This window comes from Pipra filicauda, unplaced genomic scaffold (assembly GCF_003945595.2).
Source record: "Pipra filicauda isolate LSUMZ 115617 unplaced genomic scaffold, ASM394559v2 scaffold128_size5466820_pilon, whole genome shotgun sequence".
NCBI classification, from domain to species: Eukaryota; Metazoa; Chordata; class Aves; order Passeriformes; family Pipridae; genus Pipra; species Pipra filicauda.
The window spans coordinates 2,552,643-2,566,697 of NW_024103751.1; the positions used below are offsets into that span (position 1 = coordinate 2,552,643).

Sequence of the window (14,055 nt, forward strand, 5' to 3'; positions counted from 1 at the left end):
AGTGGAATTTGCAAGTGGAATTCTAGAATGAAGAGTCCACTGGCTCTTCTTACTCTAACTAATCAAATAAAATGTTAAATATCTTGACATGCTACTTCATTGGCATTTTTTATAAAAATGCAGATGATGAAAACATAAAAATGTGCATCCAGGTAGGTAGATATTTAAATTAAAAAAACAAAAGAACCAGAATTTTATTGTGACAACATATTTCAAAGACATCAACATCTGTATGTTTATATCTCATTTTAAAGACGTTAAAGATCTTCATTGTAAGCACTGCCAGATACTTTCAGTATTACAACTACATTTCTTAGTTGATCTTAAGTGGAGAATATGTTTCTATTTCTATGAAATAGAAAGCCTACTGAAAGGGAAAGCATTTTCAGAAGATGACTTCATCATTACTATATATAGAACATGCTAAAAATAGTTGGAAAAGGGTTCATAGGAGATCCATTGTATAGAAGGTAGCATGTGAAATAAAGCATGGAAAACTGAGGAAATGAAATATGAAAAAATAATTACCAGTCTGGCTTGATGCAAAGAAGTAGCTGTAGTACAAACATATTTTGTGTGAGAGGAGTGCACTAGCAGACTGTGGTTTGCAGGAAAAGGCGCTTGGAGGAGGGAGGGAACAATAGGCTGGCAGCATAAAACAAAAGTTTTGTAAATATTGGCTGTTCATCTTAGCAAGGAACAATCTCACCAAGTGTTTCAGTTAACTTTCAAATCTTAGGCAAGTCGGTTTCCAGTTCTATCATAGCTTTTGCAGCAATCAAAGACATGTATGAGCATCAACTCTCAGAACTGTACCACACAGAGAAATTGTCTACTTGTGAGACATTCTTCAGGACATTTTAAGTTATCCAACTGCTCCATTTGGACATGGATATTTAGTTGCCTTCAAGGGCTTTAAGCAGCCACAAAGAATCAGAAGTAGATTACTATTATTTCAATAAATATTCAATATTCAGTTTTATGTAGGCCATGGCTAGACTACCAGTGCTCTTTAGTAATGGAATTGTCGTGGGTGGTATTTGCATGTCCCTGTACCTGTTCCATGTTTTCTACTACTGGTAGTAGTTTTTCATTATTATTATTGAACCACCCTCCCCCCCCCCGCACTGTTCACTTGGTATCTTCTTTTTGCAGTATTGAACAAAGTCTGAAGTAATTGTTAAAATGGTATCTGAAAACCATATAAGGCACTTAAAAAATTATAAATGGCTTATTTTTGGAAAGAAATTAAAGTACTTATCTGAATTCCAGAAATGTTCATCATTTGCTCCTGTAGAACTCTTTAGCCAGCCCTAGCAGTAGTTGTTACTAATCTACCAATGATCATAAAGTTAGCTGTTAATTTAGGAAACTTATCTAGGATCCTTTTCTGAATGTTTACAAATGGTTATGAATCCTGAGCTTCGGTATCAGAGTTAAGAGGCTTGCTAGAAAACATGGAAGAACAATATGTAATAGTTTTTCAAGTATCTGGAACATAATAAAGAAGAGGAAGTGCTCGTAGCCAGGATAATTTTTTTTTAAATAGTAATTTTTAATACTTGCTACTCTGTCATTATTTGCTTATGTTCTTCCTGAAGTCATCCAAAATTTCATCTCCAAGCTTCTCTGAAAGCAGTGTGGCTTCTCTTTAGTCTTTGGACAATTTAGAAGACTTTTACCAAGGAAAATCAAGACTGAATTTCTGTTGCAATTGTATTACTTTCATGTAACTGTTCACCAAAAAGTTAATTTTTTAGGTTTGTCTCTTAATAACTATCACACACAAGTTTACTATAGGAAGTTGTTTGCACAGTAGAAAATTCAAGTTGTCCTTAGTAATTATTTCTTGGTAGTCAATAAAGAAGTGGAGTAGCTCTTGCTATGAAGCTCCTTTGAGAGAACAGCTCAAAAAACTACCGTTTAACATTCATTTTAACTTAAACCCATCTAATTTACATGTTCATTGCTATGTATATGCAATACCATGTGAAAATTTTGCATATGATACTATATTGATATAACTTAAATCTTCATTTTTCCTAATGTGCCATGAAATTACAACTTTATAACATATTTTAGTTCTGTGTGTGTGTACCCTCGCATGACAGATATTTTCATGTCAAAGCAACTTGTCTCATAAAACATGTTTGGTTTTAAATGTCAAAGTGGCACTTCCTTTTGTTCAGTAAAATGACTTTCTAGCCCTAACAAATTAACATATCACAAAACTTATTCCCCATTACCTAGTTCATAAAAGCAGTATCCACTTTGGGAAAGTACAGGCGTATGTGGATCACCCCTGTGGTGTTTTATCTTATCATCAAAGCCTCTAACTTGGCATGAGACTGGCTTTTCAAGCTTACATTTTCTTTGTAATTTTATTACAATTACCAAGAGTTTTGTATACAGACAGTGCAAAGCTTGAGTCTCATTATTCTTGACCATGGAGCTTATCTGCTCCTCTTTCATATAGACAAAATAATCCTGTTATTTTTGATACATTTTTCTCCTTTTTTGGTTGTGGCCTTAATTGGAAGTATACTGCTTTGTTGTTGTCCATGGACTGTTGAAACCCCACAGATGACAGGAAACTTTGTCTTTTTGTGAAAAAAGAACAGTGCTGTCTCCCGTCATAAGAAACCAAACTGAATGACATTTGAGTGCTGGTTTTTGGGGACGAAACTTAAAAAATTATGAAAGAGCCACAGGGAGAGCCATGAGATGTTAGGCTTCATCCTGGTGCTGAGAGCTGGTCACTGTCCATCCTTGTCAGTAACTTTTCCTCTTTCCTGTCGACTCTTTTACTTCAGTTTTGTACTGAGAGAAAGCTTGTTGCATCTTTGAGTTGGCATGAGGCTTGATCTATTAATGATAACTTTTGAATCAGTTTCAATGTATCATTAAACTTATGAGATCTTTTTTTGGAGCAAGGCAATCTGTAGCTGGTGGAACTTTTCCCGTTTTAATTTCTTTGATGCTGAGTTCTTTTCACATCCACATGGAGACATAAGAACTATAAGTTCTGCAAGAAATGCAATCAGATGGCAGCTGAAACATTAAGGCTCTCATTAATTAGGCACAAAATCACTTTCCTCCAAATCATTTTATGGAAGGCAGGAAGGGAGAAAACCCCACAAAGAAATCCCAAACCCACAACTGCTTGAGCTGCAGAAGTGACAGAGCTGGGTTTCCTGCTTAGTATTGCCTGGTGTCTGTGGCACCGCGAGGGCTGCAGCTTTGCTGACTGACAAAGAGTTTGTGCTGGTGCTGTGCTGGTGGGCTCACTGATGTGTGCTAATGCCGCTGTGCTCACGCTGCAGCCTCCTAGAAGATAAGAGCAGGAGGCACAAAGAGCAGTCATTCAGGTCCATCTCTGCTACTGGCCCTGAACACTTCTGTCTCTCTGTTAAATCTGGAAGCTACTGAAGAGGCTTAACGCTTGCTTGTTAGTTCACACACTGCTAAACGCACAATGATGTGGTAGTAATCCTGGTTTCTTTGGAAAGCTAGGCTAAAAATCTTCCCCCCGCTGAAGCTTTTTTTTTCCTACAAACCCCTTAAATAATACAAAAGACTATGTTTCGCGAAGACTTGCCTTGTTTCCTTCTCACCCACTTGAACGTATGTCCGCCCAGGGTGCTGGAGTTCGCAGCCTGGGGCTGGTTGTCTTAGCAAAGGTGTGAGGGCTTTCGGCTCTTTCTGAGTCTGGCAGAGGGCATTAAAATTCTGACTGGACTATCCTAATAAAACTAGCTTCCAGTATTAGAGTCCCTTGCTACTCTTCCTCATCCACCTTATGTTAAACAATGTGAACTAACTCCTTGGTTTGCTGGTCTTTTGTTTTATTCTGTCAGTACACATTGGGATGGCAGATCCACACTCAGCCAAGTTCTCCTCCTGAAATGGGAAGGTTTGGGAATTGCTGTCCTTTGAGAAAACCTGCAGGTTTTTATCTTTTGCAGGAAAGAATTCTGTGCCAAACATTGCCATTTTAGAAGTTTCTTAACTCCTCATCCTTAAAAAAAAAGTTTGGTTTTGATACAGAAACCAATTCTATAAATGTATGTTTTCTGCTGGGTAAGGTCAGAATTTCTTACCCTTGTATCTACAGGCAAGAAAAGTTGCAAGTGCAGCAATTAGCTGACATCAGGATTTTTTTTTTCTTCAAAAATCGTTAACAGCTGATCCCAGAATACTTCTGAAGATAAATACTAGTTTAAGGAATCATATAACAGTGAGTTTTTCTATATTTAAATTTGTCTTCCGGGCTTCCTTTTCATAAGGCAAATCAGTCGTCTGATGTTTGTAGCTGCTGTTTGACATTATTTCTAATTGCCGAAGTCTTCAGGCTAAATTAGCTGGTGGAAGTTGCTGTATAGCTATGTATTTGAAATTTTCAAAATTAGTACATCTGAGTTTCTAATTAACAACTTTTAAAACATTTATGATGGTGGTGATCTCTCCAGTCTACTTATTTTCATGTAAAAATATTACGAAAATTTGCTAAGGTTTGTGATCTTGTGCTTGTTTCTTTTTCAGATAAGGTAGGCAGTTTTAGTATGGCTTTGCACAAGGATCGGGAGGAAGATTTTCAGCAAATATTTTAGATTTATGCTGTGACAGATTATGCTGGGTTTTTTTTAATATGAGACAAATACTAAGACATACCTGTAATCAAAACTAATAGTAAATTAAATAGCTAAGGTAGCAGGTTTAGGCCTATTAAGCAACATTTATATACACTTGCAATCTGATAGTCTGGTTTTTAGGTCTTGTTATAAGAAAAATAAATTTTTTTGCTGTAACTGATCAATTTCAGTGTTTTAACTATAGATTTCAGTTTGATTTAAAAGAAGTCTTGCCTGGTACCTGTAGAATGAGTCATCTAAAAAATTTGTTTTCATTTTTTAATACTATTTTGGGGGTTTTCCTTGCTGTAATTCATACATTTTTACTAATGTGTAGTTGAAGTAAAATTGTATAGTCACCTGTGAATCTAGAAATACATAAAAATAGAGCATAATCCCAGTGTGCTGAGGAGAGATGGTATTAGAAAGAATAATTGACCATGTCTTTATTGTACTTGTATTACTACTCCTGGACTAAGATTGTCCCATACTGAAGACCAGATTTTCAGGATTTCTTGTTGTACTGTGAATGCAGTAATGAGAAAAGCAAACCAAAGTTGAATATTGAGTAAGAATTTGCTTTGAGTTCATTATCTTTATGCAAATGTCTTTCCCAAAGATGATATTATATGAAAACTTTTCCATCAGCTTCCTTTCTCAGCCTTTTTCTATCATCTGAGTAAAATTCAAAGTTTTTATTGGGGGAATTCCTTAAATTTTGCTGCTTTTCTTTAATCTGCCTATTTCTAAATTTTTATTTCATTAATAATGTTCTTCTAATTGCCAACTAATAGTAAAATCCAAAAAGTCAAAGCTAACTAATTTCACAGTCGGACCTTTAAGACCTCTTTGATGAAAAGTTGTAACTTCTCATTCATCCTCATGAAGCTGGCACTTGATTCCACTGGAGGCTGCCTGGGCCACGTGTTCCTTGTCCTGTTAGAATGCTTGCTGGGGCGGATGCACTGTTCTGTCCTGTCTGATCCATGTGATTAATGAGATTTCAATATGAGAGTCCTCCAGCCCCTGTATAGGAATAGCCATCGGAAAAGCATTGTGAGTACACCTGTTTTATCAGCAACTTGTCCTAAAAGGGCATGAAGTGCCTGGCTACTGTTCTGTTGTGAGACAGGTGCCATTAAGCTCAGGTTGCTAAGACTGTGCTGAGTCTCTGGGGTGGAAATGGTTTCTAGGGTTGGAAGATAATTTCTGTATAGGTGGACTTAATGTGATGGGCTTCTTATTCAAAATAGCCGACTTGAAAAAAAGAACAGCTGATCTGAAAGCTGAATGTCTTTCTCACACACCTAGTATCTGTTATTAATAGAAATGGTAAGAAATTATGCCTTGTTTGGCTTATCTCATTTTAATCAACCTGTAAAAAATATGAAAAGACAAAATGTCTGAGATTTGTTTTTGAACCAAGTATTCTTCTATAATCTGTAGTTGTTAGAGGTGTTGATAGTCTCTTACTTTTCAGCACAGTAGTAATAAGCAATCAGACTATGTATTATATCCATAAAGTTTCTGTTGAATTTTTCATACACCTCCCCCTCCATCTTCAATGTCTTTGTTTTTGCTACTGAATCTTCTTAATCAGTATTCTAGGTACTATATCCAGACAACTTTTGCAGTAAGCCTGCAAGAAAACAAGAAAAATGTCTTGTTTTCCCTACAATTTTTTAAATGAAGCAATTGTTTCAGTTGCGTAAGAGCTACTAGGACAGAAGAAACTTGAGATCATGCTATGCAGATGATTCTTCCACAGCTGTTTGAAAACCATGCCTTGTAAAGTAATATCATCTGCAAACAAGCCACAAAGTGCAGGGATAGCAATTAAATGTGTAGGTGGCACTCTGTAACCCAGACCAGCTGTTAGGCTATAAAACTAAAGAGATACAGAGGACAGCCACTGGTTGGCTGAATTTGGTTTTCTGTTTCATGTATTGCTGTAGAGCATTACTTAATACTGAAACTCAAGCAAGGTACAAAGACTGTTCCTGGTCTATTTTTGTGTGCATTTAGAAAACAAAATATTTTATGAGATTAACAGGATCCTTTCTCACCTCAAGGAAGACGTAGAAATCAAGAAAATGCCCTTGTGATGGCACATAGTTTATGATATCAAAGTAATGCACACAGTTCTGTGCCTCATATTTGAGATCATGCTAAGGACCTCCAAAGCTCCTTGTAAATTTTACTTTATGGAATTGAAAGTGAATATTAGCTACTTAACATTCAGAGCAAAATCTTGTTTCAATCTTGAACTGTAAGTTCAGCAGAAAAGATGTACTTTTTTTATGGCTGAGCCTTACTTGAAAAAATTTGCTCTGTCATGTGTCTGATTGGGGTTCAATTTTTTTCTTGTAGCTCCTTTGGCAGATAGACTGCTGTCTACGTGCAAGACAGTTGTCTGTGCTTCCTTACCTTTTCCATAGAAACTAGCATATATTCAGTAGAAATCATTAGCATGGGGACCCTGCCTCGCCTTTCTAATGCAATATGAGACACCTTGTTCTTTTATTCCTAGACTGATTACTCAGTATGCTTTTTTCCAGATATTAAGGCTATGCACGTAAAAATGAAAAGCAAAAATCACAACTATGAGTAATCATACATCTCACTCAGCTATGTTTTTATGGTTGTGGAGTAGTAGCTGAAGTCACCTGGGACCTTTGTTAGCAAAGGCAGTCAGGGTTGCCTTTTGGGCACAATCTGTTACTGACTTCAAGGATCATAATAATTTGGCTGGAATTCAAGAAACTAGTGATTGGCACACAGCCTCTCCAACTGTTGCCTGCTGTCTAGTTTATCTCATTATAACTTAATAGAAAGTCAGCTATGAACATTCACCAGATTCCTTTGCCTGCTCTCAGGGTCTTGGGTGTTGATTTTTCAGGCCAGAATATATAATAACACATCAAATCTGAAATGCTAGCACCTACTCTGAACGCAGAATTATGCCCCTGTGCCACTCTCTGTGTCAGAACCCTCACAGATTTTGTAAACAAGATGTTTTTTCCTACCAGGCTGTCCTGACAAGGTCATGATCTGGGTACCTATTGGTGTCAGAATCTGTCGGAGGTTATTTTTGTTGGGTTTTTTTTTTACTTGCAGTGTTACACATTGTTTAATGTTTTTCTGTCAATCATGTGAAGTCATTAACAGCCTTCAAGTTACAGGCTCAAGTGCCAGGAACATGTCTACCATTCAGACCTAACTATCTTTATTTCAAGCATAAATTTCCCTGTTGCCCCCTTGTTAGAATGAGCACTTGAGATGAGTGGCAGAAGCTCAATATGTGAGCAATAAGTATGATGCTACGAAACTGTTAAAAATATTTCCATGAAGTTATGCTGCTCTGGAAGTTTCTGCATTAGAAGCTACCATTAGGCTGTCATCAACATGGTCCTTAGCCTTACTGTCCTCCTAAGATTTGTTGCTTCTAGCTGGCATTTGAAGGCTTGAATTTCATCCCATCATGGATTGGCTATGACCCTGCTAACTCTTGGTTTTGATTAATGGAAAACATTGCATTTGGAATGAAACATAATAATTTGTCTCTTAAGATATATAAATTGCTAGGTGAGCAGCCCAGTTTTTCAGTTTGCCTTTTCTTCTCTAGAAGAGGAAGAAAAATGTTTCAAGGCAAAATGTTGTATCCAAAATTATTTTCTCAACAGTGTAAAACCTCTGCAGAACCAACTGCTCATTGAGAGTGCTTCATCACTTGGAGGTGCTTAAGAGTACATAGGACTGACAGCTTGCCTCATAACTTTCTTAAGCTTTACGTTCTCTGTAAATTCTTACTTTGTTTTTCTTTCATAGCTGTTTGCAGAGTTTGATTCTTTATGGGCATGTTCTGTGGCGTAGTAGGGCAGTCACCTTAAATATCATGAAGAACCCTGTTATATGCATTAGAAAATTACACAGCCTTCTGTGACAAATAATACATTTGTGTTTCTTAAATCAACATGCAAAGCAACTCAAGTAAACAGTCATTTCAGCATTGTGCCTCTGGCTGAACATCCTGGCATGAGGCTGAATTGTGGTGGTCAGGACAACATCAGCATTTAGTAGGTACTGGAGTGCATTGTGGATTTTGCTCTTTTACAACTGGTTCAACCACTCCAGTCTATGTTGATAACTTAAATTTGTATAATCAAAAAGTAAAACTGCTATAGAAAATATATGTCCTGACAAAAGAAGGCTGCTTTATTTCTCAGTCAGTTGTTTTCTGTGCCTTGGGGCTTAATTTGTTTTGCTAGGCATAAGGCAGTTCAACACAGCTCCTAATTTTCTCTTTCCTGCTCTTTGATTTATACAATCAACCTGTCACTACAAAGTGTAAGGGCTTTCCAGTGTAAGATTGATAGCAATAGTGAGATGGCTACTTTGTGCACACTTTGGCATCTTTTTCTCTTTTGAGTAAGATAAAACTGTGGGGGTTGGTTTTAAGTCGTGTATATTCTCTATCTATCAGGGTTAGTTGGGTACTGTGATTATGAATGTTAAAGATGTAATTCTTAAAATGTGGAGGGTTTTTTTTTTATTTTGTGCTATTTTTGAAGCGGTCAGACAGTATTCACTTTTTTGGAGTTGGATGCCAATAAGTTGTGCTTTCTCTTCAATTTACGCTGGTTTTCATGAGTTACAATAGGGTGCAGTAGCTGCTTAGGTCTTTAATGTTCTCTATCATTACAGAAATTCAGGTGGTCATTTCATTTGTTTATTACTTTGAAAATAAGGCTTAAAAACTTCAGTGAAAGTCAATTCCTCTGAAATGGTAGAAAGCCACCTGTGTGGACCCTGATGCATTTTCATAAGTCTCAAAAAATGAAAAGGTAAAGAATTGTACTTTGAAACAGCAGTATTCTGTGGTACTTATTAATACCTTAATTAGGAAGCAATGGATTACTCCTATAGTATGAAAATATGATATTATAAATACTATTTTGATCTTACAAGTCCTCAAGTTTAGTTGTTTCTACTCTTTGCAAACTTTTTTCTAGCATTGTGACTATTTCTACCATCAGTGGTAGGTGGTGAAAGATCTTGCTCTTTTACTTACTCTCCATCTCTCAGCACTTCTGCTTTTCTTGGTTTAGCTCTCAATGGTTGTTTTGTACACATGAGCTCTGTCTGGCTTTTGGTGAGCATGGGAGACATCTTGCCAGTAAGAACTGGTTATTGCTTCTGGTCTGTATTCTTTTGCTTTTCCCCCTCATTCTTGAGCAATGATCTCAGTCTGTCTTAGCTGTTTAAAATGTTCTGAAAGCCTCCTTCCTTTTCAGACAGCAGCAAGACTGTTTAGGTGATCTAGACAGTTGTCAAAATGCTGGTAGCAAATGAATACCTGTTCACCCATCGAGGGGGTAAAATGGAGTGACTTTTACCACATGAGTGTTGTAGAGTCGGTCATGTGTAATACTGTATGGGTTTGGTTCTCTCTGGCTGGTAGGATGTCTGCAGAGTCATCATGGCTGGGCTTCGCGAACGAACATTAGGGAAAGGGCTCTACCCACGTTTGTCACAAGCGCGCTGGTGGCTAAAAAGGCCAATACGAGACAGGCATGTCTGGTTGCAAAAGGCACAGCAGAAAGACTCCTTAGGTGGTAAATTCTGCAAGGCACAATTCTTTCTGCATTGTCTTTTCTCCTCAAGAGTGATCCTGCGTGCGTTTTCAAAGGCATCAGCAGCGTTATAGATGGTGTGTCTCCAGACCTCCCGGTTGGAGGCCAGAGTAGACCAGTTATGTTGATCAGTGTGGCCAAGGCTGAGATGTTGTTTCAGGGAGTCCTTGTATCTTCTCTTCGGGGCTCCTCTCATGCGGCAGCCAGTGGCAAGTTCACCATAAAGCAAGATCTGCAGAGTAGGATATGCAGTATCACCTTGATACTCTTCTGGTGACTGGGGATGGAGTGATAGTGTTTTTGCTTCATCAGCTCTGACTGTGAACTAGAATGCATTGTGTAATACATTACTGCTTCTTTTTAAGGTTCTACTGTTCTAATTGATTGAAATAATTTTAATACAGATGCTTTTTGTTTCAGAATATATTGGGAAAACAGGAGGAGAAAAATAGCTTCCTTTTCCAAATAAAGCTATTATCTATGTCCCTAGCAAACTCTATCTTTTCTGACTGATGCTTTTCTAGCTGGTTCTCAATGACTTCCAGTGAGAGAGATGGTTTGGAGTCTTGTGCGGAGCTGAAGGTCTACATTGGATGTTTTAGAGCTAATGTGTTATTTGCCTTCTGGCAGTGATGGGGTGGTGTTGTGTGTTTGTTTTGGGTTTAGGGGTTTTTGGGGAGCAACATGGTAAGTCTGAATGTGCTTACATTGTGTCTGCTGCCTTGATGAGAAATTAGTGTTTGACCCCAGATCTGGTTAATCTGAAAGCATTTCATTTCCTTGTGTTGCTGGTATTTCACAGTCAGCAAATCATTAGCAAAGTTAAGACAAGTTTATATTCAGTTCTTCATACAATTAAGGAATTTCAAATATACTTCTTTTCTTGTTGCTTTTGTAAGTATTTTTCCCTTCCTGCCTTAAATGTTTACCCTTGGAAAATACCTACTCCAATTTACTAGTACTAATTTGCCACTTTCTTTTGAAATATAAAACCAAAGTTGTCTTATGTCTTTAGATAATATTAGCAAAAATGTGGCTGTGAAGTGACAGTGAATAGCTGTGCAAGATAGAACCTATGCAAAATGATCAGTGCTAGTGAAGGCTGCATAAAAAGAAATCCATCCTAGCTTGAGATCCCGGACAACAGAATTGCTGTCTAACAGGCAGTTCCCTGTTTTATATTTTTGTAGTTTATTAGTTCTATATGAGAATTTTCTATTTGTCCACATTTATTGCATTCTTTTATTTTACTTTTTTTGCAGACTGCTTCTCCAGTTTACCATCATTGGTTATTCTAATGAAAGAAATACGAGACTTTATACGTTTCAGAGCTGTTATTTCATAGTCTCTGCAAACTCTGCCGTCACTGTACTAATTTGCACAAACGTTATGTTTTCCATAGAAACCCCTGAGGGCCAGGAGTGACACCTTTTTTCCCCCTTATTTTTAAATGACAGCTTAAGTTATGAAGTACAGATTGGCCTTCAAAAAAGGATCATTGATCTGATGCTGTTGGCACTGTTCAGAATTTTGCAAATATATCAAGAGGCAAAATAAAGTTATTTCAAGGTGTTCCCAGAGGGCAGTAGTCACAGAGAACCACAGAAAAATCCTTTGTTAAGGAGTTGGAAAATTAAATACAGGACAGTAACAGACAGCTCTCTCCTTTTGGTAGTTAGAACAGAAATACTTGTATCCTACAGTGCCAAACTCTTACTCTTTTATAGAACGTCACATCAAAGTATATCATAACTTGTATTCTTACCTGATTCCTGAAGTTATGTGAATAATATCAGCAGCAAACTCAAACAGCACTAAGGAGAAACTGCCCTGTTTTCGTCATTGTCGACAGATATGATGTTGCTAGGGATGGAGATATTGCAGTCCTATTTATAAATTTATGTTAATTCGTATAATGACTTATTACTTTGGTTTTTTTGTAGTTATTTGAACTGCTAGGCCCTGAAGGTTTTGAACTCATAGAGAAACTCCTACAGAACAGATCTCTGATTCTGGAAAGATCTTTGACTTGTCCAAATGATAACAGGTTCCAGGCTCTGCAAGGTAAGTGACTACAAAATTTTTATTCCAAACCAGAAAAAGTAGCTTTCCAGCTGTTCACTTGTATTTCAAACAGTAGTGCTGTCAATGTGTATTTAAAAAGCAAGCAAAAAAAAAGGGGGGGGGGTCAAGGGGGAAATGTATTTATGGGCTTAAACAAAGAAATTGTGGTCTTATTATACAGGAGAAACAAATACAGATTGCATATATTTATTTACTTTTCAACGGCCTATGGGCATGTGCAAATTTAGCATGTATTAAGAGTTGCACTTTTCCTGTTTTTAATGGATTACTGTAGAAATAACTTAATTTTCCATTATTCCTCATCTGCTTTCCTGCTTTCACTCTACCTTTGAGTATCAACTAATGTAGGCCTTGGGGATGAAAAGCACAGTAACAACCACTTCTGAAAAGAAAGAAGTCAAGGATGTTAAAAAATAAAGTTAAGGATTAATAAGTGAGAGGGGGGAAAGAAAGGAATTCAGATTTTATACTTTGATTTTTGCTTTTTTATATGTTTTACAAATTGCTGTTTTAAAATAAGTCTTATTACTTTCTTTTCTGACAAAAATAAATCTGATTGTGTATGGGTTGTGACTTGGGATAAATCTTACATGGACATAGCACCATGCAACCCATTGCATGTTCACAGTATATGGAGTTAGAAAAATGTAAATAGACCTAGTAAAAGAGGATTTATGTATCCTCACAATAATTTTAAAATACAAATGACCCCTTTTTTAATGTGTCTTCAATGAAATGTTATATAAGCAAATGCTTAGGAGTTCATCTCTTACTAGGCTGATGATTAGTCTAAACTCATCAGAACAACCATTATTTTTACTTGTTTGTGATTTCTGAAGGGAACGTCTTGCTCTATAACAAGGTTTTGTGTCCTGGTATTTTTCCCTTCTCAAGTAATCAAATAATAAAAAATTAAAAATACTTTCAGTAGAAATGGAATTATTACATCTTTCTCCTACGTACAGATTTTAGTTACATGAATATTTTCTTCTCACTTAGCAGAAGTAGTATTTTGGAAGCTTTTATGAAATTATTCTTCATTATGCCATCAGTAAAATCTATCACAGTAATTTCTGCTAGAATGTGGAGGAAGAATATTTTCAATGTTATGCTTTTGAGACAATAGAAAAGCATAACTGATTGTATGCATTTTTCACTGATGAGAGAACCCTTGTTTCACTGTGGTAAAGAAGTCAGTGATATTTGGGTATCTTCTCTGAGATTGAAGATGCTCTGCCCTGAATTCAGTCTATAAATTTTAATAAGGCTTTCTTCTTTTTAAGTTGATCAAAATGGTATTTCTAATGGGAATTGAAATCTTATCTTTCCAAAATTGCATTTGAGGAAGGGAATCATTTCTGTCTGCAGAAATTTAGTCAACTTTGAGTAATTTGTGCCTTGAGAAAATAAGCACAAGTCAAGGAACTGTATGTGTTCTGCATTTTTGTACCATGCTGTATTATTTGACTGTTTCTTGTGTAATTTACTTCCATGGCAGTAAGGGTGATTGTTGTGCTTATCAGACAAATCAAGTAACATTTCTTTGCCCTAGTGTGTTCAGTCTGAATTAAATTTAGTCCAGAAATTGCATCCATTGTTGTCCCCTTTTAATACAAGAGAGAGAGTTAAAGCTACAGGCATGATGATATTAATGTGGACATTTTGACAGTTTATTAGATTTTTTTCAATGCTGTTTAACAAGTTAT

At 36.6% G+C, this 14,055-nt stretch overlaps 1 protein-coding gene across 1 annotated transcript in view; it reads left to right on the forward strand.

Annotated features, from left to right (window-relative positions):
- ASCC3 (activating signal cointegrator 1 complex subunit 3) overlaps positions 1 to 14,055 on the forward strand; it is a 246,623-nt gene that overhangs the window by 16,074 nt on the left and 216,494 nt on the right. Inside the window, exon 4 of the mRNA XM_027731475.2 lies at positions 12,208 to 12,328. Within this exon, the coding sequence (XP_027587276.1) occupies positions 12,208 to 12,328 (121 nt within the window). The remainder of the gene's footprint in view (positions 1 to 12,207; positions 12,329 to 14,055) is intronic.